The sequence below is a fragment of the Macaca fascicularis genome, chromosome 4, assembly GCF_037993035.2.
Source record: "Macaca fascicularis isolate 582-1 chromosome 4, T2T-MFA8v1.1".
Classification (NCBI taxonomy): domain Eukaryota; kingdom Metazoa; phylum Chordata; class Mammalia; order Primates; family Cercopithecidae; genus Macaca; species Macaca fascicularis.
This window is the reverse complement of record NC_088378.1, coordinates 148,100,085-148,126,616: the sequence shown is the minus strand read 5'-3', so window position 1 is coordinate 148,126,616 and position 26,532 is coordinate 148,100,085. Positions and strand designations below refer to the sequence as shown.

General features: G+C 41.8%; 1 protein-coding gene across 23 annotated transcripts in view; it reads right to left on the bottom strand.

The window, feature by feature from the left end:
* Nucleotides 1-5,229: 5,229 nt before the first annotated feature.
* The window catches only part of RIPOR2 (RHO family interacting cell polarization regulator 2), a 240,215-nt gene continuing 218,912 nt past the window's right edge, over nucleotides 5,230-26,532 (bottom strand). For 12 of the 23 annotated variants that reach the window (XR_012434162.1, XM_045390575.3, XM_074038757.1 and 9 more), the window contains 7 exons: nucleotides 24,977-25,112; nucleotides 23,231-23,392; nucleotides 20,852-21,010; nucleotides 17,870-18,072; nucleotides 14,851-14,991; nucleotides 13,305-13,395; nucleotides 7,205-7,421 (listed from right to left, as the gene is read on the bottom strand). Coding sequence is in view for 19 of the 23 variants with exons in the window: in XM_045390575.3 (XP_045246510.1) it covers nucleotides 7,321-7,421; nucleotides 13,305-13,395; nucleotides 14,851-14,991; nucleotides 17,870-18,072; nucleotides 20,852-21,010; nucleotides 23,231-23,392; nucleotides 24,977-25,112 (993 nt within the window). In the remaining 4 variants the exon portion in view is untranslated. Of the gene's footprint in view, nucleotides 7,422-13,304; nucleotides 13,396-14,850; nucleotides 14,992-17,869; nucleotides 18,073-20,851; nucleotides 21,011-23,230; nucleotides 23,393-24,976; nucleotides 25,113-26,532 lie in introns of all 23 variants that reach the window. The other 11 variants (XM_074038759.1, XM_015449843.4, XM_005553892.5 and 8 more) reach the window with 2 other exon arrangements.

Genomic DNA, 26,532 nt, shown 5'->3' with positions numbered 1-26,532 from the left:
CTATTTGGACTAAACCAATTTTACTTTCATTTCTCCGGTGTACAAAACCTCAACTTAAACTTGTTTCCCCTAATGCACATGAATCTCACTATTGTCTTTGAACCTTTGCTCAGGCAGGGTATATTTGGAACTTGCCCATTCTAGTCTGATTATTCCAACATGTATTTTGCTTCTTTCCATCAACCTTTCATAGTATTGTTACCTCTTTTGCTTGTTTGCTACCCAAAGAGAGTTCTCTACATCATAGATTTATCTTATTTTGCTGAGAAAATAGAGCAATGAAAAGACACCTTGCGTAACTCTTACCAGTGCATTCACCCACCTATCTGCATCTACGGTCCCCATAGACTCTGACTTTCCTCCTGTTACTATGGATACTCTCTCTGTTTGTGCAGTAGATGTCAATCAGTTCCTCTCACCTCAAGAATGTTGCTCTACAATTCTCTTATCTTGGTAATTTTTCCATCTCAACTGGACCCTTTGCATTATCAACAAACACGCTATACTTTTTTTCTCATTACAGAAAGAAAACTCTCTTGACTTCATTTACTTTCTCCCCGCAGTGACTGCACATTCACTTCCCCGCTCCCCTTTACAGTACAGCTCTTTAAAGAGCTGCTATACTCCCCATCTCCAGTCTTTCTCATTCTTTCTTACATGAATTCCAAATAAGATTTCAACCCCATGACTCCACTGACATTGCCTGTTAGGGTCATTGAATTGTCAGTCTTTGACATTTGACACTCCTTTCTCTCTGAAACACATTTCATCCAGCTTCTAAGATATCACACTCCTAATTTTTCTCCTCCTGGCCACTCATCATTTTCCTTTACTGGTTCCTCTTCTTCTTTATGACCTCTAAATATTAGAGGCCCCAAGGTTCATCAGTCTTTGTATGTGTTCTTTTTTTTTTCTTTTTCTTTTTTTTTTCTTTTGAGACTAGGTCTCTCTGTCCCCCAGGCTGGAGTGCAGTGGCATGATCTTGGCCCACTGTAGCCTCGACCTCCTGGGCTCAGGTGATCCCCCTACCTCAGCCTTATGAGTATCTGGGAACCACAGGTGCACACCACCATGACCAGCTAATTTTTCTGTAGAGATGAGGTTTTGCCATGTTGCCCAGGCTGGTCTTGAACTCCTGGGCTCAAACAATCCGCCCACCTAGGCTTCCTAAATGCTGGGATTACAGGCGTGCCACCATGCCTGGCCCTTTTTCTTTATCTATACTTTCAAGATAAACCAGTTTATGGCTTTAACTATTACCCATATGCTGAAGACTCCCAATTATATATATTATGTATATAGTATATTAATTATATGTATATATAATTTTTTTTTGAGACATGTTGCCCTGTTTCCCAGGCTGGAGTGCAGTGGCCCAATCATAGCTCATTGCGGCCTTGATCTCCTGGGCTCAAGTGATCCTCCTGCCTCAACTTCCTGAGTAGCAGGGACAATAGGCCACCACATCTAGCAAGTTTTAAATTTTTTTTTTTTTAAGAAATGGGGGTCTCACTATGTTGTCCAGTCTGTTTTGAACTCCTAGCTTCAAGCAATCCTCCCACCTTGGCCTCCCAAAGTGCTGTGATTACAGGCATGAGCCACTACGCCTGCTCCACTTTTATATCTTTAACTGGATTTCTCACCTGAACTCCAGACTCATATTCAGTCATAAGCTTGATATCCCCATTTGAATGTCCAAGACGCTTTTCAGTTTTAACATGTCCAAAACTGAGTTCCAGGTCTTCCTCCCTAGACCTGCTGCTTCTCAGTTTCTATATCTTGGAAGATGGTATTACCTCCTCCTAGTTGTTCAGGTAAAAAATTCTAGATTCATCCTTGGCTTCTATCTATCTAACATCTTGTTTTCAACTTATCAACAAATGTATTGGCTCTACTTTAAAACATATCCCAAATTTGAGACAGTCTACATAATATACCTGCATATGCTCTTCAAATATATTAATGTGTGAAAGCTTAAAAAAATTGGGGTTACTCTGCTATATTAAAAGAGCCTGAGAGACATGACAACTAAAATAAAAATGTAGGCCAGGTGCAGTGGCTCTCACCTATAATCCCAGCACTTTGGGAGGCCAAGGCAGGAGGACCATCTGAGGTCAGGAGTTCGAGACCAGCCTGGTCAATATAGTGAAACCCCTTTTCTACTAAAAATACAAAAAGTAGCCAGGCGTGGTGGTGCATGCCTGTAATCCCAGCTACTCAGGAGGCTAAGGCAGGAGAATCACTTGAACCTGGGAGGCAGATGTTGCAGTGAGCTGAGATCTGGCCTTTGCACTCCAACCTGGGTGACAAGAGTGAAGCTCCATCCTCAAAAAATAAAAAATAAAAAATAAATAATAAATGGCCGGGTGCGGTGGCTCATGGCTGTAATCCCAGCACTTTGGAAGGCCGAGATGGGCGGATCATCTGGTCAGGAGTTCAAGACCAGCCTGACCAACATGGCGAAACTCCATCTCCACTAAAAATACACAATTAGCTGGGCGTGGTGGCACATGCCTGTAATCCCAGCTACTCAGCCGGCTGAGGCAGGAGAATCGCTTGAACCCAGGAGGCGGAGGTTGCGGTGAGCCGGGATTGTGCCATTGCACTCCAGCCTGGGCAACAAGAGTGAAACTCCGTCTTGAAAAATAAGTAAATAAATAAAAATAAAAATGTAATCCCTGCTTGGATTCTGTACATAAATACGTGTGTATGTGTCTGTGTGTGTGTATGTTTGTGTGTGTGTGTATGCTGTAAAGGGTATTACTGGGACAATTCGGAAAAACAGACCTTCCTTGTCCAATAAGGTAGCCACACATGGCTGAGTATTTGAAATGTGACTAGTCTCAATTGAGATGTGTTGTAAGTGCAACACGCACCCTGGACTTTGAAGACTTTGTAGGAAAAAATGTAAAATATTTCAATAATTTTTATATTGATCATATTTTGAAATATTTTATATTAGGTTAAATAAAATATATTATTACAGTTAATATCCTCTGTTCTTTTTTCTTTGTCTTAAGTGTGGGTACTAGAAAATCCAAAACACCAAGCGTGGCCTCTTTTCAAGGCTTTTGTACTTATTTTTGTGCAGGGGAGAAAACAATTTCTTTTTTTCCCCTTTTTAGGTTTTCAGTTGAGACACTGTCCTGAAAATAAAAGTCAGATTAACAAAAGAAAAATAAACGGAAGTTTATTAATGTGTGTCGTACCCAACGCACAGGAGAGCCTTCAGTTCAAAAGTATTTCTCTCTCTAAGCAGTGGCTTAAGGGCTTTGCTTAAATAGTATTTTAACAAAGAGCCACGAATCCTATCTAGTGACAAGACAAAGAAAAGACCATCTTCAGGCTCCCAAAAGGTGAGAAAATGCGGGAAGGTAAATTGATGGGAAGAGTGAAGTCTGTTTCTGGGTCCTCTAGCAGTGCTGTCTCTGAGCCTTGGTTACGAGCTGACCAAGGCAGAAAGGAGACTGTTTTAACCTTTTCACTATAATCGCCAGCATTTTAGGGAGGAATATTTTAGTTGCCTCCAGTTGCCTCTGCTTGGAATGTTCTTCCCAGAGATAATCCACGTGACTCATCCCAATAGCTCCTCGGATCATTCCTCAAATGTAATTTTCTGTGAGGCCTTTGCACTCTTTGCACTCCTTTTTTTTTTTTTTTTGAGATGGGGTCTTGCTGTGTCACCCAGGCTAGGCTGCAGTGGCACGATCATAGCTCACTGCAGCCTCAAACTCCTGGGCTCAAGCAGTCCTCCCGCTCCAACCTCCCAAGTAGTTGGGACCACTGGTGCACACCATCACGTCCGGCTAGTTTTTAAAATTTTTGTAGAGATGGGAGTTTCAGTATGCCGTGCAGGCTGGTCTTGATTTACTGGCTTCAAGGGATCCTCAGCCTTGGCCTCCCAAAGTGCTGGAATTACAGGTGTGAGCCACTATGCCCAGCCCCTGACCACTCTCTTTAAACCTGTGATCTTTGCTTTCTCCCTGTGTCTCTCTTCATCTCACCTTGTGCAATCATTTTTCCCCTTCTCTGCTTTGCTCTCTTCCCTCGCCACGATATAAGGCCTGGGAGTGCAGGGATTGTTATTTCTTTTGTTTTTCTCCATTACTCTATCTCCAGTGCCAAGAACAGTCCTTGGCATACACCTTGTTCAGAGTAAGTAAGCAACAAATACTTGTTGAATGTATGTTGAATGTTTTTAGCAAACAATTATTATTCCTTGAACAAGGTGTACTTAGGACTGCCTTAAAATCAAAAGATAATATTTGTTTACTAAGAGGTACTGTCTCCAGGAAAGGTCAGGGATAAAAATATTTTATTTGAGTTTTTCTGATACAGCAAGAAGTACTGGCATTTTTCAGTGAACTAAGGTTTATAATTTTACTTTATAATTTTGTAAAGTAACTAAGGCAATTTAGTTAAACAGTGTAGTAGCAAACCTTATAGAGGAAAATGTTTTTACCACTGACTCAGTAAAAGCAATCACTGGTATTTAATGAGTCACGTGGTAAATACTGTGAGAGTTGAAAGTCAGGGGCTCCTTTGTGATGATGCTGGTGGGGTCTGAGTGGGAACAGAACATACACAAATCAGTGAAGGAACTTTTTTTTTTTTTTTTTTTTTTTTTTTTCCCGAGACAGAATCTCACTCTGTTGCCCAGGCTGGAGGGCAGTGGCACGATCTTGGCGTGAGCCGCCGTGCCTATTTGCCCTCAAGGAGCTTATAGTCTCTGCTCATAGATACTACAACAGTGAAACTTAGCTGTCCAATTAGCTTTACAACAAATCTGAGACTTACTATCTCTATTTAGAGATAAAGGAATTTCAAATTAAAAATAAAATCACCAGCTGTGGTGGCTCATGCCTGTAATCCCAGCACTTTGGGAGGTCGAGGCAGGCAGATCACCTGAGGTTGGGAGTTCCAGACCAGCTGATCAACATGGAGAAACCCCATCTCTACTAAAAATACAAAATTAGCTGGGCGTGGTGGCGCATACCTGCAATTCCAGCTACTCAGGAGGCTGAGGCAGGAGAATTGCTTGAACTCAGGAGGTGGAGGCTGCAGTGAGCCGAGGTCGCACCATTGCACTCCAGCCTGGGCAACAAGAGCAAAACTCTGTCTCAAAATAGATAAATAAAATCAAGGTGAAAATGAGGTGCAGTGTGTTCCATAAATACCAACTCAGAAAGGGCATGTGAAAAAAAAAAAATCGGACTCTGCACATGATGCTAGTAATTCAAAAATAATTTTTATTTTAACTTACATGACTGAAAGATCAATGAATACAAATGCCACAGAACTGAAAGCACCCCCTCAACCAAACATAAAATACAGAAGTGAATACAAAAGATCTGAAATTAATTACTCATGCAATAGTCAAAAAAATAAAAAAAAATGACAAACCAAACACAAAATCCTGTAACATCTGTGTTTGATTTTCTATAAAAAGAAGCATTTCAACCATTTAACATAAACTATAGACTATACATACTAACTACAGCCTGTACAATGTACCTTTAAAGTGAAGGATATATGACTATATATAATATTTATAAATATACAGATATATACATTATAACTTCACAGTTGAAAGAACTATTTGCCAGAAGCCTGGCAAACAACTTGCACTTTGAAATGAAATGAGTCCTTTTTAAAAGTCTTGCTAAAATGTAAATATTTAAAATGACATCTAAATGATACAAACACATCCATAGTATAGTTGATATCCCACAGTTTAAATTACACTCACATATAATGTTTTGATACCTTGGCATACCCCACCTTGTATACTCTTTAGAGGAAGAAAAGATATTTTAATAAGAGCTACTGAATGGTCTTGTACTTTGCTTAATGAACTTGCATCTCTGATACTGAAGCAATAATGGGACCTGATGTTTGAACTATTTGGCCAGGGAATCCTACCAGTGAGTGATTTCCCAGGGGGCTGTAACCACCCCTCAGGATGTCCTTCTTCTTTCTAATCCCATGGTCATTTTTACAGAAGGAGGGACCACTTTAAATGTCCCTCCACTCCTACTCCATTAGGATTTCTCCGACTTCTAGGTTCTTCCACCTCAAAGAGCATCACAGGTTTGTGAATCTACAGCTTTTGGTTTTGATTTGTCTTAGCAGCAAAATACCCCTACGGTAAGAATATCATAAAAAATGGCTCTCATTAATTTAAAAAAAAGCGTTAAGTTTTGAGTTTTTTGTTTGTTTTTAAGTGTATAGGTATAAACTTAAGGTAGTTCTTAGTCATGTACTTATCTTTTTTCCATAATGGAAACATGATTTTAGAATTTTCAGGATGGGGAAAAGAAGCAAAATAAATTGTGGGAGTTTTTTCTTTCTTTCTTTTTTTTTTTTGAGACTGGCTCTCATTCCTCTGTCACATGGGCTGGAGTGCAATGGTGCAATCTCAGCTTACTGCAACCTCTGCCTCAAGCGATCCTCCCACCTCAGACTCCAGAATAGCTGGGAGCACATAAAATTAAAACATCTAAACTCTCACAATGGGTCATTTTGCCAGGTTCTGCAGGCAGACTTCTATTTGAAGAGATTCTTTTTTGTGCTTTGTATTGAAAGTAAAGTTAGGTAGCTAAGGGGACCACTCAACCCTGAGAACACGACAGAGAAAAACTGCAAGGCATATGATGTTTATCGAAGTATCACAGGACTATTTCAAGCTTATAGAGAAACTTGCAAAAAAGTACAAAGATGGCTATTTTTAAATTTCATACATATTAAGATAAGATGGACTCTTTCACTGAGTATTATCAGACACAATCGACGATGTAATCTATTGAATTATACCATAGCCCTATCCTATGTTGGCCAAAGGAAAAGTAGATAGGTACTGTGAAATAAGACTCTGAATTCTTTCTAAAACATGTTTTTGTTGTTGTTTTGTTTTTTGAGACAGGGTTTTGCTCTGTCACCCAGTCTGGAGTACAGTGGTACAATTATGGCTCACTGCAGCCTCAATCTTCTGGGCTCAAGCAATCCTCCCACCTTAGCCTCCCAAGTAGCTAGGACTACAGGTGCACACCACCACGCCTGACTAATCAATTTTTTTTTTTTGTAGAGACAGGGCCTTGCTATGTTGCCCAGGTTGGTCTTGAACCTACTGGGCTTAAGCAATTCTCCTGCCTTGAGCTCCCAAAGTGCTGGGATTACAGGCATGAGCCATTGCACCCAGCCTACATTTTTATTTTAGTTTTCATGTCTCTCAGGCTCTAAACAATTTCCAGCCAAAACCACAGCACCATCTTGATGAAAAGGGTCAGATATTAAGACAGCTGTTAGGCAGTTAACCTGTAATTAAAAGGCTGTGGCAACTTCAGTTCCATGACGACCTCCGACTTTGACACAGTCTCGAGGAAATTTATCCAATTGTTCATATGCCAGCCGCCCATCTTCTCCTAAATATAGAACATTAAACATGAATACCAATTCAAACTTAACGTTTTTATTCATTACTCAAAGTAACATAGTGCCAATTGTTTAGGTATGGACTGCTATAATATGCTATGTTAACTTTTGGTAAGGAAAAGTTATCTTTTGTTATTCCTAATTATGTCATTGTTTTCCAGGTAACGCTTAGAACAACCAAGAACTTTTGAGCTAATTAATGCCAGAGACCAAAAGAATGCCAGGGTATGAAACAGAGTAGAAGTCTCATGGCCATTTCATATTGATGATTTCACATAATAGATTTATTTCAGAGCAATTGTATGGATTATATTTTAAGTACATTAGGGATTTCAATATGGCTGATCCTTTAATGCATTGAACTTTTACATAACTTTTACTTGTATACATTATATATTGATACATCTAAATGATCATTGGTAAAATCAATCTTAGGCTTTCAAACTTCAGCTAAAAATTACTCTTTACTATGTAAACATACAGAGATGCCGTCTACCAGCTACCAGCTAGTTCATTTTGCCTGTAGCACCACCTTGTACAGCTAAGATGCATTTGTAAATAATTTTAATGTTTTGTTTTATTTTTCTACTTTAAAAAATGATTAGAAAATGAGAAAATAAAATACAAAGACAAGTGATAAGAAACAGGCTTTCATAAATGTAACACAAGTGAGACAAAGATGAAAATAGTTGTGCTTAATCAGAAGTTCATCTGGGCGTGGTGGCTCACGCCTGTAATCCCAGAACTTTGGGAAGCCAAGGTGAGTGGATCACTTGAGGTCACGAGTTTGAGACCAGCCTGATCAACACAGTGAAACCCCATCTCTACCAAAAAATGCAAAAAAAAAAAAAGTTAGCTGGATGTGGTGGAGTCCGCCTGTAGTCCCAGCTACTTGGGAGGCTGAGGCAGGAGAATCGCTTGAACTCAGGGGCAGAAGTTGCAATGAGACGAGATTGCATCATTGTACTCCAGCCTGGGTGATAAAGCGAGACTCCATCTCAAAAAAAGAAAAAAAGAAGTTCACTGTGAAGGAAAACAAAAGTAAAAAAAGATTCAGAAAATGTTGGAATTATATTGACATGAGGGGATTTTAGAAAAGGAGTGTAATTATTGTAATTATGAATTTTATAATACATTAGAGTCTCTCGAAACAGAAACGTTTCAGTAAAGCGAAAGTTTGGTTAGGGTTTTTTCCCCCCATACATTTAACTTTTTCAGGAACACCTTAAATACAAAAACAGATACCTGCCTATATTTAAAAGAACCTTGCAGAGTGAGCTTTTCTATAGGCAAAAGCCTGCCTTTTTTTTTTTTTGAGATGGAGTCTCACTTTGTTGCCCAGGCTGGAGTGCAATGGCGCTATCTTGGTTCACTGCAACCTCCACCTTCAGGTTCAAGCGATTCTCCTGCCTCAGCTTCCCGAATAACTGGGATTACAGGCGCCCACCACCACGCCTGGCTAATTTTTGTATTTTTAGTAGAGACGGGGTTTCACCATGTTGGCCAGGCTGGTCTCAAACTCCTGACCTCAGATGATCTGCCCTCCTTGGCCTCCCAGAGTGGTGGGATTACAGGCGTGAGCTACTGTACCTGGCCATCTCTTATTAACTTTAAGAGTTTTTTTTAACAGTCTTTGCATGCCTTGACTTTTCAGAGGCAATGCTCCATTTTTTCTAGTTTGGTAGTTTTCAAATTTTTATTACTTTGGAGTAGAACCCTTTACTCGAAACAAAATGTTGATATGCAAAACCCTGATATATTAAATAGATTAAACACAGGACCTTTCCAGTTGATGGCAGAATAAGATAGAGCAACAGAGGGCCTGAGTTAGGGTCGTTCACGTGCTCCCTCCTTGCCCACTCACGCACACCCCACTATGGATGCCTCAAGCTAACAAATGCGACTTTAAGAACCACATCTACTAGGCCAGTTTCTAATTTGCTCATGAAGAGATTTTAGTTTAGAGGTGTTATGTTCTACTCCCAGAGTCCCACAGGGTACAGTGGCCTAGAGTGGCAAGATTCCATCTTGGTGCCTGACTAGGTCTGGGTGCCGATAGGCAAGTTACACAACCTCAGCCTGCTTTCTGTAAAATGGAACTAATTGCACTTCTGCCTTTATGGACTAGTTTTGAGTACTAAATGAGTTAACCCATGCAAGTCCCTCAAAACAGTGCCTGGCCTGGAGCAAGTCCTCTACGGGTGTTACCCAGTATTACTACAGTGACATGAGTAGGTTGGGTATCTGACTCTTATTCAGTTTTCAGTGTCTTGATCTGCTCTGCTGCTAGTCATTTTTTTTTTTTTTTTAGCTAGAGCTAGAGGTAGAGTGTGGTGACACAATCACAGCTCACTGTAGCTTCGACCTCCTAGGCTCAAGTGATCCTCCCCCCACCTAACTTCCTGAGTAGCTGGGACTACAGGCTCATGCCACCATGCCTGGCTACTTGAAAAAATTGAGTTGTTTTTTTTTTTTTTGTAGACCTAGTCTTGCTACGTTGCCCAGGCTGGTCTCAAACTCCTGGCCTAGCCAGTGCAGTGGCTCATGTCTTTAATCCTAGCACTTTGGAAGGCGGAGGTGGGAGTATCTCTTGAGGCCAGAAGTTTGAGACCAGCCTGGGCAACATGGCAAAACCCCATCTCTATCAAATTTAAAAATATGTATTTTTTAAAAAGAGTAAAATTGTTTAAAAACAAAACAAAACAACCCAGAAAACAATAACTCATGGCCTCAAGAAATCCTTCTACTTTGGCCTCCCAAATTGCTGGGATTACAGGGTTGAGCTACCACGCCCAGCTCTGGCTAATTGTATTTCTTTTTATTTTGTAGAGATGGGGTTTTGTTATGTTGATCAGGCTGGTCTTGAACTCCTGTACTCTCACACTCAAGCAATCCTCCTGTGTTGGCCTTCCAAAGTGCTGGGATTACAGGTATCAGCCACTGCAGCCGGCCTTCTGCCAATCCTTTAACTGCCTTGTGAAGTAGGCAGAGTGTTGGAGGGGAGAGAGCTCCAGCTTTGGGGAGTAGGGAGTATGGTTCCAAGCAGCTCTGAGGTCCAGCTGGGACACAATGAAATGGCCATAGTCATGGTGAAAACTGTTCTCTCCAACATTGTGGCCACCAACCACATATGGCCACCAACCACATTTAAATCTAAATGGTAATTACAGATGGTCCCTGACTGACAATGGCTTAGACTTATGATTCTTCGACTACAATGGTGCAAAAGCTGCATGCATTCAGTAGAAACCATACTTTTTTAGCATGGTATTCAATACAATCTATGAGATATTCAACACTGTATTATAAAATATGCTTTGTGTTAGATGATTTTGCCCAACTGTAGGCTAATGTAAGTGTTCTGAGCATGTTTAAGGTAGGCTAGGCTAGGCTATGATGTTCTGTAGGTAAGATGTATTAAGTGCATTTTTGACTTAACAGTATTTTCAACTTACAATGGGTTTAAAATGGGGTAAACTTAAAACTTCAGTTCCTCAATCATGGTAGTGAAGGTGAACAGCTCAACAGCCATTTAGGATGAATCCTGTCATACCAGACAGTGCGCATGTAGAACAATCCCATCACCATGGAGGGATCTACCGGACAGCTCTAGGTTAAAATATTGAAATCATTCCATACTGGTTGGTAAATAGTTGCAGCCCTGAGTCCTTTAAGTGCCCGCAATGACCTTCTGCCCTTTGTCATAGGGCATTTTATCAATTCCTATTGAAAATACTATTTTCACTATACTAATTCAGTCATTTGTGTGAGAGAAAAATGTGCCAGTATTTGTACATTAGGGTCAAAGAAGATTCATAATATTGAGTTCAGGGGGTTCTCAAACTTTGTATTAGAATCACCTGGGAGGCTTTAAAAACTCCTGATGCCAAGGAACACTTAGACCAATGAAAGCAGAATCTTTGGGAGGAGATTGTTTAAGCTTCCCTCGTGAATGAGCAGCCAGTGTTGAGCACTGCACACTGGTGGTGTGAGAGGGCCCAGATGCGAGCAGTGTGCATGAAGAGCTAAGGTGAAGCAGGTATGGTGATGGCTTCTGGAGATACTGCTGTTCGCACAGCTCCAGTGAGTCCCAGGGCACATTCTTTTGGGATCAACTTCCTTAGATTACACTGGAAATAGAAGCTTCGTTGGCTATGCTTTATAAGCGCCTGGCTTAACTTCATGGTTATTTTAGAATACGAAGGGATAAAGGAGTTTAAACTAATAATACCTGGGTACATTTTTAGAGAATTAAACAATTTCTATGCCTAATACAGCCATAAGGAATAACTTTTATCCTTTAAACAAATATATACTGGCTAAGATTTCTGTGGAAGAAATAATATATTCAATAGCAGAATGATGCCTTGTTAAACCCATAATTGTAAGAAAGGGGGCCTAACAATGAATGGGATTTTCACAGTGATTATAAATGCCATGAGATTCTTCTTCATGTTGTTTAGTTACTATCACTAAACAAGGGTGGCTTTTTTCTAAGCTGCATTATTGATTGGATTATGTCTGAGGATTTCTAGGAGCATAGTTCTTTGTTTTTTTTTTGAGACAGAGTTTTGCTCTTGTTGCCCAGGCTGGAGTGCAATGGCGTGATCTTGGTTCACCGCAACCTCCGCCTCCCAGATTCAAGCGATTCTCCTGCCTCAGCTTCCCTAGTAGCTGGGATTACAGGCATGTGCCACCACACCCGGCTAATTTTGTGTTTTTAGTAGGACGGGGTTTCTCCATGTTGGTCAGGCTGGTCTCGAACTCCCAACCTCAGGTGATCTGCCCACCTCGGCCTCCCAAAGTGCTGGGATTACAGGCATGAGCCACCGCACCCAGCTCTAGGAGCATAGTTTTTACACTTTTAAGAGTGTATTGTTGAAGTAAAATTATTTATAATGATTATTTATACTTTTTTTTTTTGAGAGGGAGTCTTGCTGTGTCACCCAGGCTGGAGTACAGTGGCATGATCTCAGCTCATTGCAACCTCTGCTCCTGGGTTCAAGTGATTCTCCTACCTCAGCCTCCCAAGTAGCTGAGACTACAGGTGCACCCCACCATGCCTGGCTAATTTTTGCATTTTTAGTAGAGACACGGTTTCACCATGTTGGCCAGGCTGGTCTCGAACTCTTGACCTCAAGTGATCCACTCACCTTGGCCTCTCAAAGTGCTGGGATTACCGGGGTGAGCTACCAAGCCCAGCTATTTATACTTTTAAATTCAGAATTAAGAAAGGCTTTCCCTATCCTCCCAAGTCCCCAAAAAAGAATAAATGTATAATGCCTGCTAGGCATGAACCTTCATAAAATAAAGTGAAGAGGAAGGGTTCTCTGAATATTTCAGAATAAAATAAGTACTCCAATTATTTTCTTAGGTATCAGGGCTCAGATGGGCAGAGGCTACAGGGCAGTCAGAGGTTAACCTGGGAGTCAGGGTGAGGCTGAGATACCTGGGGCTTTACAGCATTCCCTGGGATGCATCTCTGGTACCTCACCCAATTTCTGTCCTCCAGGGAGTGTCAACCCCACCCTGGCAACCCAGCCTGGATTCCTATTGCCTCTGCTTTATGGTTTGACTTCTGTGTTCTTGATTCCAAATAGTATACAGACTGATCAGTCCATATAGAAAGGCTCCAGAGAATATACTTCACTCTCAGCATCCAGACAGAACGAGGAGCTGGGGTGAGATGGACACTGATCAGTTCTTCGTACTCTGTGTGAGAAGACAGCCTACAGTGGGGAAACTGCTAATAAGACAGGGTACACGAAACTTCTCCTTACTGGAGAAGGGAACATCTCAAAGGGAACATCCCTCTGAGAGTGCCAGAAGCACACAATCATGTAAACAACAACGACAACAACAATAAAACTCACCCAGAGACAAGAGGGTTTCGGAGGCTACATTTCTGATTTCTTCAGTATCAGACTGACACAATGTCACCAGCATTTTAATGCTTTCAGTAGCCTATGGGGGAAAAATAGGTTACATCGTGTTTTGATATTTAGGTCTAGAGTTCCATGAGAATTGGCATTTAAAACTGGTGGGAACTTTAGCCTCACTTTGTTGCCCAGGCTGGAGTGCAATGGAGCGATCATAGCTCACCGCAGCCTTGACCTCCTGGGCTCAAGCAATTCTCCTGCCTCAGCCTCCTGAGTAGCCAAGACTGATTTTTAATTTTTAATCTTTGGTAGAGATGAGATCTCACTATGTTGCCCAGGCTAGTCTCAAACTCCTGGGCTCAAGCAATTCTTCTGCCTTGGCCTCCTAAAGTGGTGGAATTACAGGTGTGTGCCACCATGCCTGGCTGATTTTTGTATTTTTAGTAAGGATGAGGTTTCACCATGTTGTCCAGGCTGGTCTCAAACTCCTGACCTCAGGTGATCTACCGGCCTCAGCCTCCCAAAGTGCTGGGATTACAGATGTGAGCCACCATGCCTGGCCCTAGAGCTGGTTTTAATCACAGGCCGTTAACTTTTTCTTTTGAGGTATTAATCCCTTTCTTTATCAGGCCTGCAGGTCCCTGCCTCTTTTCCAAGATTTTGGCAAGTTCTAAGGTGTGGCTTTCTCTCATTCTTTTCTCAAGACTGGTTTGTCTTATTTTTTTGTGATGAAGGTAGGTCAAACATTACATCTTGCCTATTGAAAGGGAAACTTCCATGTCAGGAGTTCTCAGTCTTTTCGTACTTGTTTACATTCTAGCTCTCTCCCTGCTCACGACACCTTATGACAATCAAAACTGGTTCTCTGCTTAATAAAGAGAGCTTGTGGGGAAGGATCTGGGAATTCAGTGGCATACTGAATTTTAGTACTTCTTTTCAAATCTTATTTGTCCCTGCTTTTTGTTGTTCACAATAAAAGTGAGTGAAATCACCATACATCTCATCTCCCTTTTAAGATATACTTTCCTTTTTTCTCTTTTTTTTTTTGAGACAGAGTCTGGCTCTGCCACCCAGGCTGGAGTGCAATGGCACAATCTTGGCTCACTGCAACCTCTGCCTCCTGGGTTCAAGCAATTCTCCCACCTCAGCCTCCTGAGTAGCTGGGATTACAGGCACCTGCCACCATGCCTGGCTAATTTTTGTAGAGACGGGATTTCACCATGTTGGCCAGGTTGGTCTCAAACTCCTGACCTCAGGTGATCCATTGGCCTTGGCCTCCCAAAATGCTGGGATTACAGGCGTGAGTCACCGTGCCAGCCAATATGACATACTTTTCTAATACTGACCTAAAGGCAAACCGGTTCCCTTGGGCTAGTGCAAAACATGATTGCTTTCTGCCACTTATTGACTAACAAAACAAAGTCACATGTAATTACTGTTTAAGGGAGAAAAATACTAAAACTAACATACAGTGCAAAGGAGACAAGAAACACTGCTAAAAAAGTACTTTCAAACATGAAAGAAAAGCTGTTATATATACTCGGCTTAGCCTGGCTCCAAGCTGAGCTGCCAGGGGAGTTCCAAGGCTGGGCTTTACCTCCAGGATTTTCAGGGCCAGGCAAGCTGCTTTCTGGAGCTGGAGGTTTGTCTTTGTTAGTGCTTCACAGTAATAGAGCAAGGCCTGAAAGAGAAGGAGGGGAGCTCGTGAAGGCATTTTGGTTTGTTTGTAGTTTAAGAGGTATACCTCGTTCTCACTCTCTGAGATAAACTACAGCATATAACCTACACAATTTGCACTACCTTCAGAGCAAGAAAAAAAAAAGTCATTGAGATTCATGTTAATTAAAAGAGTCATTTATTCAATAAATTGATCCCTTATGTTCTCCTAGATCTCCTATGACTCTAGGAGAACATAAGGGATCAATTTATTGAGTAACATAATCATGGTGGGCTTTTATTGGCCACCTAAAGGTAATTTTTTTAACCAAGTAATGAAGAAGGCAAAATTTCTCAGAGCTGTTTTTGATCCCAGATCATTAACTTTTTCTTTTAAGGTGTTAATCCCTTTGTATATGTCCCATCATAAAGGCCTGCAAGCTCCTGCCCCTTGTCCCATGTGTCATTCCAAGATTTGAAACATTCTCCTAGAGTCCATGACTCTAGGAGAATATACGGGATCAATTTATTAAATAAAATTGGGAGATAGAGAGTTATGGTTCTGGCTTTTAAGGAGCCTGTAGATGTAGTAGAAATGCTAAGACTGTTAGAAGGAACTGAAGAGAAGAAATGTATTAGGTGCCATAAGAAATCCACAAGGTAAGTCAGTCACTTGAAGAAGAGACATTTTATGGAGGGCCAGGGTAAGTTTCACAAAAATGTTTGAACTGGAATGGAAATGATGGGTTAGATTCCAGCGGGGAAGTTGATTGAAAAAAAGGTATTCAGGCAGAAATAAGGAAGACAGGAGGAGGCAGTACGTTCCAGTGAGGAGGGTGGTAATGTCAGTTTGAGATTTGCTGAGTTTGATACATGGCAAATTAATGCTCTGTATTAAAAAACTCTGCATAAAAGTACATTGTCTTTTTTTTTTTTTTTTTTGAGACAGTCTCGCTCTGTGGCCCACGTTGGAGTGCAGTGGCATGATCTTGGCTCACTGCAACCTCCGTCTCCCGGGTTCAAGCGATTCGCCTACCTCAGCCTCCTAAGTAGCTGGGATTACAGGTGCCCACCCCCACACCAAGCTATTTTTTTTTTTTTTTTTTTTTTAGTAGAGATAGGATTTTGCCATATTGGCCAGGCTGGTCTTGAATTCCTGACCTTGTGATCCGCCCGCCTTGCCCTCCCAAAGTGTTGGGATTACAGGCGTAAGCCACTGCACCCAGCCAATTGTCTTATTTTTACCAAGCTAATTTTTTCCTAAATGGTTGATAAAATGTGTAGTACTTAACATTAATTCAAATGAATAAGAATCACTATATGTCATATTGGTTCATAGGAAACTTAATTACTCTTGAAGAGAATTGAGGGTGGAAAGAGAGGACTAACTTTTGATTTTGTTGGGCTATATTGTGCATTTCTTGCTATTTGTCTGAATTACTTTTATTTTTTATTTTTATTTATTTATTTATGTTTTGAGATGGAGTTTTACTCTTGTTGCCCAGGCTGGAGTGCAATGGCGCAATCTTGGCTCACTGCAACCTCCGCCTCCTGGGTTCAAGCGATTCTCCTGCCTCAGCCTCCCTAGTAGCTGGGATTACAGGCGGATGCCACGATGCCCAGCTAATTTTTGTATTTTTAGTAAAGACAGGGTTTCACCATGTTGGTCAAGTTGGTTGTAAACTCCTGACCTGAGGTGATCCACCCACCTGGGCCTCCCAAAGTGCTGGGATTACAGACGTGAGCCACCGCGCCCGGTTTACTTTTATTTTTAAAAGCGTAACTCAAGTCAGATCACCATACTAAAGGGTATCTGTTGAATCAACAAGTGGTATTGCTCTGCCATTTGTTTTATTTTTTTGAGACAGGGTTCTTGCTCTGTCACCCAGGCTGGAGTACAGTGGTGTGATCACAGCTCACTATAGCCTCAACCTCCTGGGCTCAGGTGATCCTCCCACCTCAGCCTCCCAAGTAGCTGGTACTACAGATATGTGCCACCATGCCCGGCTTAATTGTTTTTTAATGTTTTTTTTTTGTAGAAACGGGGTTTCGCCATGTTGCCTAGACTGGTCTCGAACTCCTGGGACCAATCCATCCTCCTGCCTCAGCCTCCCAAAGTGCTGGGATTACAGGCATGAGCCACCGTGCCTGGGCTATATGATGATATTTCTTAGATTTATTCCTTTTCCATGGTCTCAGGTCTTGTTGGAGGTCTCAGTTTCCTACTGGGCCATCACCACAGCATTCTGCTCCCCGTGCCTAACAATGAGGGACCCCCTTCCTCCAGCATGCATTACATCAGCATAGGCAGCCCCCCTCCCCTCCCTTTTCTTTGCCTAGCATCCAAAAGGGAGGAAATAACCCTCAATCCACAGCTGGGCAGCTACACAGGGACTAGCCTCCCGTACAAAAGGAACAAGGTCCCTGAAGTGCCACTTGCCATCAACCCCCTCCAAAGCTCCCATTTCCAGAGGTGGATATACACCAAGGTCATCTTTAGCATTTCATCCCTATTGAAGCATTGTTATAAGGCAAACATGCCCGAGAGGAAGGACAATTGAAGTTATCATCACCCATTTAAGTCTTGGAATATGTGGTTTTGGTAAGGGGTAAACCTGGGTTTGATAGTGAACCTTGAAGGCCCTTGAAATGAGTAAAAGAGGGAAATGGCAGGAGTTCAAGGCTGTATCGAGCTATGATTGCATTACCTGGGTGGTGCATGTCCAGCCTGGGTAGCAAAGTAGGACCCCATCATTTCTTTAGTTTTGATTGGTTTATGGAGCACATATTATCAATAAGCAGAAAAAATTATTTTTGTAAAAGAATAAATGCTAAAATATTAGTAGTAAATGATAGAAAATTAAACCAGCTTCTGGCTCAATGGCCATAGTTTAGTGTCTTACCTTTTCCCTGAAATGCTGATTTTTGGAGGCTGCTGCCAAGTAAAGCGTCACAGCCTCGCTAACTTCATTGTCCTCTCTGGTTAATAGGAGAGCCAGAGTCCTGAGGACTTCCTGCTGGGCCGGGAGGTTGCTGGGAGCAAGGTCACTCATGGTCTGTAGCAGTTTTTCATCTCTCAGTGATTGCAGAGTCTGAACCATGGAAACTAGAGGGTAAGAAGGAAGGAGATTTCATGTTCTGACATGCTAAAGTAACGAGCTCATTACAAATATAAATAGAACTCAAGTACATGAGAAAGTATAGTATAGTAACTCAAATACATATGAAAAATTAGCGTCAGATAAAGGTGGTATTTCAGATTGGTGAGAAAAGGACAGACTATTCAAATAACTACATTACAGTGATGGGCAAAGCACATGGGAAAAAGTGAAGGTGGGTTTCTATCTCATAATGGCTACAAAAATAACTTATAGATGAATTAGCCCAATGTAAAAATATACAGAAGAAAATACAGGTAGACGGTTTTTACTATCTTCCTAATATATGTATGGCAGACTCAATTGCTCCTCTTTTAGTCAAACCTGTTTGGCAAAACCCCAATCCTGGGTGAACCCAGTACAGAAACCAAGTCTTCACTGAGGCAACTGGGCCCTGATGGAGCAACCCGTTTATTTATTTATTTATTTAATTTTTTTCTTTTCTTTTCTTTCTTTCTTTTATTTTTGAGACAGAGTCTTGCTCTTGTTGCCCAGGCTGGAGTGCAAATAGTGTGATCTCAGTTCACTGCAACCTCCGCTTCCTGGGTTCAAGTGATTCTCTTGCCTCAGCCTCCCAAGTAGCTGGGATTACAGGTGCATGCCACCATGCCCAGCTAATTGTTGTATTTTTAGTAGAGACGGGTTTCACCACGTTGGCCAGGCTGGTCTCGAACTCCTGACCTCAAATGATCCACCCGCCTTGGTCTCCCAAAGTGCTGGGATTACAGGTGTGAACCACCGTGCCTGGCCAGAGCAACCTGTTTTGTTGGTTGGAATATGAAGACAATACAGTAAAAAATAAGGTTTTGAGTCCCATTTGGACAAATTAACCATGTTCCTTGAATAAAGAGTATACTATACTCCCTAACCAGAAATCCAGCATGACCGACCGTTAGTCACAAAAACCCTGGGATGAGGATGTGTCTGGTCAGTACAGATGGAAACATAAAAGCCAAAATTCATGCTCCATGAATAAAGCAATATTCTCTACACAGTAGACAAATGTGTGACTTATTTAGATTTTTTTTTTTTTTGCTTTAATTTCCTATTTTCCTTGCTGTGGATGCTCTATCAATTTCACTGCTTTGTAAATAAACACCCTAGTAAAAAGCCTCAAGGCAGCATTGTGGATTATAACATCTAAATTAACAAATAGCAGAAAATAGCCTAAATGTTCAACAATATAATCAAATACATTAGTATACATTCAAATGCAGAACTATTAATCTAATAACTAACATAATCTAATACAAATGCTTTCAAAGAATACTTAATAACACAGAACATAATATCAAATAAAAAACAGGATCAATACTCTGTAAGGCATAATTACAATTTTGAATCTAAAACCCACATACATTCAACTGAAAAATACATTCAATTTAAAAAGTAGGGGAAGGAGAGATTGGAATTTCTTTCTTTATACTTCTCTGTTTTTTATATATATATTTTAAATAATGAAGACTTTCTCTTTTATAGTGAAAGAAAAGAGACACTTAAAAGGTTAAGGGTTTTTTTTTTTCATTGTCATTTCCCATTTCTGTTAGTAAATGAATAGGCTTTCTTGGGGACCATGTAATAAGAGGCTGGAGATGTAAACTGCCACTGATATAATCTGAGTAATAGAAACGTTTTCTCAGGATATTGATTTAGTTGGGACAAATTTGGTATCAAGAAATAAATATTATAATATTATAAAATAAGACTTTGTGGTCCTAAAACAAGGTCTTTCTGGCCATGCTTTGTCTTCCTGGTCCTCTGTGCTGGCGTCTGCCTCGTAACGGGTTATGCTCAGACTCTCTTCCATGCTCCGTGCTGGTACAGTGCTGGGTGAAGGAAGATTTTGCTTCCTTCACTATGATGCCACCCAATGTGCTGACTGTGTTGTTGCAGGATATGATGTTCTGGAGAGAGAAGGGGTAAGCCTGGGCTTGTGCCAGACAGGTTGCTGCTGCCTGGTGCCGTGCCAGACTCACCTAGCTCCAAAGAACACACCTCATTCCTCCCGTCCCTTTTAACCTGCATTGTCAAGTCTCCGTGGATTTATAGAGCATAAACCTGGGAACCAGAAACCAGCCCCTCACTACCTGGCTCCACTCCCAAAGTGGAGTTTTCAGTTGATTCAGATTGTTATTTTTTTTTCAGTCTCTGAAGGGCCACGTGGAATGGCAAGAACCGGCTTCATTGGTGCACACCTGCACTGGCAGCTGTTCTCCTTGTTCCCTGGACATGGAGCCCTAGAGTTAGTTTTCCACCATTTCCTCCTTTCCCTTCCCACCATGTTACCTACCTGCCTTCTTTGAAACCCCATTTCTTCCTATTATTACTGAAAGCCTCACCAAAAAGGGCAATATAAAATAGTATTGCCTGTAGGATTGATCCGACTAATGGCAAATACATTACTGAAGGAAATAAATTACAGTGAAAGCTTAAATCATTTACCAACATCCCGTAAATGGTACCTCTCTGCCAGATAATTGAGTTGCTTCTAGTGAATCCCTGGTTCATTAACAAGGGGCTCACTAATGTTAAAAGTCCAAAAGTCATTTAAAAGGCAAATTGCACCTCTACTGTGGACTTGAAAAATAAAAGGCCATCATTGCCAAAAGCCATGATTTAAAAGACCAGCTTCATTGGTGCACACCTGCACTGGCAGATATTGCCAAATTGGCAGAGATATTGCCAAATTGAGCCACCACTACAATGTGACAAAAGAACATGTCCCACCTTGCCTTGCCAGCTGGCTCAGGTAACTCTCCAGGTCACTGACGCCGTGGCTGGTGAAGTAACTGTAATACTGGAAAACAGTGACGACTTCCGAGGACAGGCTGGAGGAAAGCAGAGGCTCAGCCTGGTCCAGAATTTGGGACACCAGGGTTCGAAACACTATTCGGAAGGGAAAGACACAAAGCAGCTTTAGATATATGACCATTCATTCATTCAATAACTTTTATTTTTATTTTTATTTGAGACACAGGGTCTCACTTTGTTGCCCAGGTTGGTCTCAAACTCCTGGGCTCAAGCAGTCCTCCTGCCTCAGCTTCCCAAGTAGATGGAATTGCAGGCATGAGCCATCACATCTGGCTCAATAAGTTGTTTATCTTTTATTGTGGTTGAAGATACAGTGAAGTAGGTAAAGTAAGCAGTTGGATGGTTTTTGCACATGTGCACACCTGTGTAACTGCCATTTAGATCAAGATATGGAAGACGGCCCGCATTCCATAAGGTTTCCTTGTGCCCCTTCCCAGTCCATAACCACCCTTCCCTTCCCTTATATATAACATACATAACGAATAAATATTATATATGTGTGTGTAGAAGAGAGATAAAAAGGAAAAGGAAGAGACAAGTGAGAGAGGAAAAGAGAAGGAAGGAAGGAAAAAAGGAAGGAAAAATGAAGGGAAGAGAAAGGAAGGGAAGGGCACAAATCGGCAACTAACAATCTGACATCTATCAACATAAATTAGTTTCACCTGTTCTTGAACTTCATGTAAATGTAATTATATGGTATGTACTTTTGGTGTCTTGTTCCTTTTACACAACAAAGTATCTGTGAGATTCATTCAAATTATTGATTATAGCAACAATGTGATCTTTTTAAAAATTGCTAGCCCAGGGCTGGACACAGTGGCTCACTCCTGTAATCCCAGCACTTTGGGAGGCTGAGGCAAGTGGATCACCTGAGGTCAGGAGTTCAAGACCAGCCTGGCCGACATGGCGAAACGCTGTTTCTACTAAAAATATAAAAATTAGCCGGTCATGGTGGCATGTGCCTGCCATCACAGCTACTGGGGGTGCTGAGGCAGGAGAATCGCTTGAACCTGGGAGGTGAAGGTTGCAGTTAGCTGAGATCACACCATTGCACTCCAGCCTGGGCAATAGAACGAGACTCCATCTCAAAAAAAAAAAAAAAAAAAGAAAGAAAGAAAAAAGAAAAAAAAATATTGCTGGCCCAGAGTAGTGGCTCACAACTGTAATTCCAGCACTTTGGGAGGCCAAGGGAGGATTGCTTGAGCCCAGGAGTTCAAGACCAGCCTGAGCAAGAGGGTGAAACCCCGTCTCTACTAAAAGTACACAAATTAGCCAGGTGTGTTGGCATCTACCTATAGTCCCAGTACAAAAGGGGAAGAGGCAGGAGAATCTCCTGAGCCCAGGAGGTGGAGGCTGCAGTGAGCTGTTATCACACCACTGCATTCCCCCTGGGTGACAGGGTGAGACCTTGTCTGTATTTTGTTTTTAAAAATTGCTGTGTAATACTCTGTGCTATGAGTATATTACAATTTATCCATTCTCTTGTGGGCATTTAGGTTGTTTCCAATTTTTTGCTCTTGTGAGTAAAGCTGGTAGGAACCTTCTAAATGTCCTTTCTTGTGAACATAGCACTTATTAGTCTTTACATATTTAGGAGTGAATGTGCTGGATCCAAGGGTAGGGGGTTTATTGAGCTTTAGTGGAAACTGCCAAAGAGTTTTTCCAAAGTGATCATACCATTTGACACTCTCAAACTGGTGAAACTGTAATGAAAGAAGTACACATATAGAAATAACAATACCTAAGAACGTAGTAGCTTTATTATTATTGAGATGGAGTCTCACTCTGTCACCTAGGCTGGAATGCAGTGGCGTGATTTCAGCTCACTGCAACCTCTGCCTCCTAGGTTCAAGCGATTCTCCTGTCTCAGTCTCCCAAGTAGCTGGAATTACAGGCGTGGGCCACTATGCCCGGCTAAGTTTTGTATTTTTAGTAGAGACGGAGTTTCGTCACGTTGGCCAGGCTGGTCTTGAACTCCTGACCTCAGGTGATCCACCCGTCTCGGTCTCCCAAAGTGCTGGGATTACCGATGTGAGCCACTGTGCCTGGATAAAATGTAGTAGCTTTAAATGTCACTGCTGATATTCTGAATTAAAACAGTTCAACATCTTTCTTTTCTTAAATCTGAGTAGATGATGTTTTCCCTGGACAGTACACTTCTTTTTTCAGGGCTGGCCTTTTGTGTGCTTCCCATCCGCAGGCAAGTGGTAGCAGGAACCCCTCCCCCCGGATCCCGCCACAAAGCCCACTCTCACACCGAAGGACAGAAATTCTCTCTCTACCGCTGCCTCGTACCTGGGTCTGCAAGTCCTGGATATTCTTTGTTGACGGTTCTGGCAAAGCTGGCCTCCAGTTGCTTAATCACTCTGTCCACTGGGCTGTGGTAGACACCAATAGGGCTGCAGCACTTGGTCCAGAATGACAGCAAAGACAGCTTTTTGTGAAATTCTGGTATGGCTGGAAAAGAAGAGCAACCCCCCATCTCATAACACATTTTATTTTATTTTATCTTTTTGAGACAGAGTCTTGCTCTGTTACCCAGGCTGGAGTGCAATGGCATGATCTCGGCTCACTGCAACTTCCGCCTCCTGGGTTCAAGTGATTCTCTTGCTCAGCTTCCCAAGTACCTGGGATTACAGGCATGCACCACCACACCTGGCTAATTTTTGTATTTTTATTAGAGATGGGGTTTTACCATGTTGGTCAGGCTGGTCTCGAACTTCTGGCCTCAAGCAAACCACCCACCTCGGCCCCCCAAAGTGCTGGGATTATAGGCGTGAGCCACCGCGCCTGGCCATAACACATTTTAAATGAAGCAGATGAAGACGTGTTGAGGGAAGGGTGTGTGTGGGGGGAGGTCTTTAGGGACCTTTTTTCTCCCCATAAGACCGCGATTAGTTTTCAGATGGAACTAGCAGATTCCTCTGTGGTTGGCAGACGGCCCGAAGGGTAAAGAAGTTATGACAGGAACTCATCCTGCCTGGGCAGCAAAGAAAACAGAGCAAACACAAGGCTGCTTGCTGTGAGTGATAGGAAACACAGGAGCTCCACCCTTGGGAAACGTTCCAATCATGGGTTTTCCTGTAACTCCACAGCAGAAATCATACAGAATCGAGGACTCAAACTTGAGGAGCGTTTCCTGAAGGGGATGGGAGGTAGCGGTAGGTGGCTGGAGGAAATTTTTACCCTGCCCAGGTGGTTCCCTGACTGAAATGACTGAACAGCATGGTACCAGGTGGCATAGGAACAATGTTTCACTTGTATGTGTCATGATCATGAGGAGGGGGCTGGGAGAGGAGAGGACGCCAGTCACTCACAGCCTGAATGTCCTGCCCCTCTTCATGCCCCTCAGAGACCGGCCAAGGTCACCTACTTCTACTGGGAATGGATGTGGGAGGCAGAAATGTACAGGGAGAATAAGATAGAGGAAGTTTTAGGTTTAATCAGAGATTACCTGGAAGACCCTATTTCTGCTGAATATCTGATATGAAAAAAGATATAAATTCTGGTTTCTACAAAAGTGCCCCATAGCCAGATCACACAAATTCAAAGGCATCTTTCCCATGTCAAATTCTTCATCTAAAACTCTTAGAATCAGGAACTCTCCTGGAGGTGTTTGCATGCATGTATTTGTACCTTTCCCGAGCAGGGTCTGGCAGGATCTTCCATTTGACAGTCACTATAGGAGTTGTCTTAGCCACCTCCAGGGTGCAAGAACATCCTATAGTCATCTGTCCCTAAAGGGAACCACACCAGCAGAAAGTGTGTGAAACTCTGCCTGTGAAGTGGGTGCTGTTTCTGTTTCTGTGTCAACTTTCGGAGGTGGAGGCCCTCTGGAAAAAAACTGTGTGTCTGCTGCTTTGACTCAGAAAGCCGAAATGTGACATTAATGAGTCCAATTTGTTTGGAGACCTTTCTCAATCCTGTGACCTAAGAATGCTTTTCTGTTTTTCCAACAAAGCAATGAACATGCATAGGGAGTGGACTGGGCTAGTGGTGTCATTATTTACATGAATAGCGGTGTAATTGGCAGATACTTACCTTCCACAACAGAACTGATATTTCCTATGTTCTCATCACTGACAGCGGCGAGTTTCTCCATCACTTGGATCTGCCTAGAAAGCTTCTCTAAGAGACTTCTTGCCACAAATGGGATTTTGCTTGAGAAAACAATTTGCTGGTAAAACAAACAAAACCACTGTTTCAATTATGTTGTTTTCAGTAGAGCTTTCTCTACCCAGCTTCATCCTTCCTGAATGTGGTGATGATACTAAATAAACTCATGCAATGTTTTTCTTCCAGCTTGATAATGATCCTCATTCCATGCCAGTTACAACATCTGATGAAATCAGGCATGTTTTTGTTGCTTTGCATTTCTTCATGTGTGCATAAATTCTGGAACTTTCTCAGTAGTAGGTCTACAACGTTATTATAAAGCTGCCTTCCCTTTTATGTACTATGAATCTGATCTTCCCCTTTGAAACGTAAGTGGCAGTTTAGGCTGTGTCTTGGTGTGTAAGCAGAAATAGATTTGTCTTACAAATGCAGTAATTTTTCACAGCATGGTTTTATTTTTGTGTGTGTGTGTTCAAGTTGAAAGTTAAGGGCAGGTTAAATAATAATGATAATTACAATCAGAGCTGTCTCTTGATAACAAATGAGTGCTTACTATGTGCCAGCCACTGGTCTGAGTCCTGTATAAGTGTTAGCTTATGTTATTTCTCATAACAACCCAGTGAGGCGGGTCCTATTGAAATCCCCATTTTACTGATGAGAAAATTGAGGCACAGAGAGGTTAAGCAACCTGCCCAAGGTCACATAAGTTGTAAGTGGGTTCATTTGTGTGCAGTTCACAAGAATGAGAAGGCCTAAGAGAGGAAAGAATATAAGTCACTTGCTGCCCAATGGTTCTATCCCTTTCTGTGTCTCTCAGAGACCTGTCTTGATCACCTGGTAGGCATAGATGCAGAACACAGACCTGTACTACTATGTTGCATTGTTTAAAGTATTGAGACTCTAAAACAAAAAAGATTTTCAAACCCAGCACTTTGGGAGGCTGAGGCAGGCAGATCATGAGGCCAGGAGATTGAGACCATCCTGGCCAACATGGCAAAACCCTACCTCTACTAAATATACAAAAATTAGCCAGGCGTGGTGGTGCAGGCCTGTAGTCTAAGCTATTCAGGAGGCTGAGGCAGGAGAGTCGCTTGAAACCTGCAGTGAGTCAAGATTGTGGCACTGCACTCCAGCCTGGGTGACAGAGTAAGACTCTGTCAAAAAAAAAAAAAAAGTCTAGTGCAGCAATTATGTACTAACACCTTTCTTGTGAGTAAATACAATAGCAATGAACTGCTTTATTTTGAAAATAATTGTAGTGATTATGATTCTTAGAAAATGCACATCTTTATCTCTCTGTGATTATATACCTAACAAATAAGTAAGCTCACACATGAATCAATGCAAGTGAGAAGTTTCTAATCCTCACTCCTTCAATCTACATCTTTATATCCACCTCTTCTGTTTTTGTACCATTGCTCATCCCCACAGAAAGGCTGAATTATTATAATCATGGCCTTATTACTGAGAGAAACACTTCA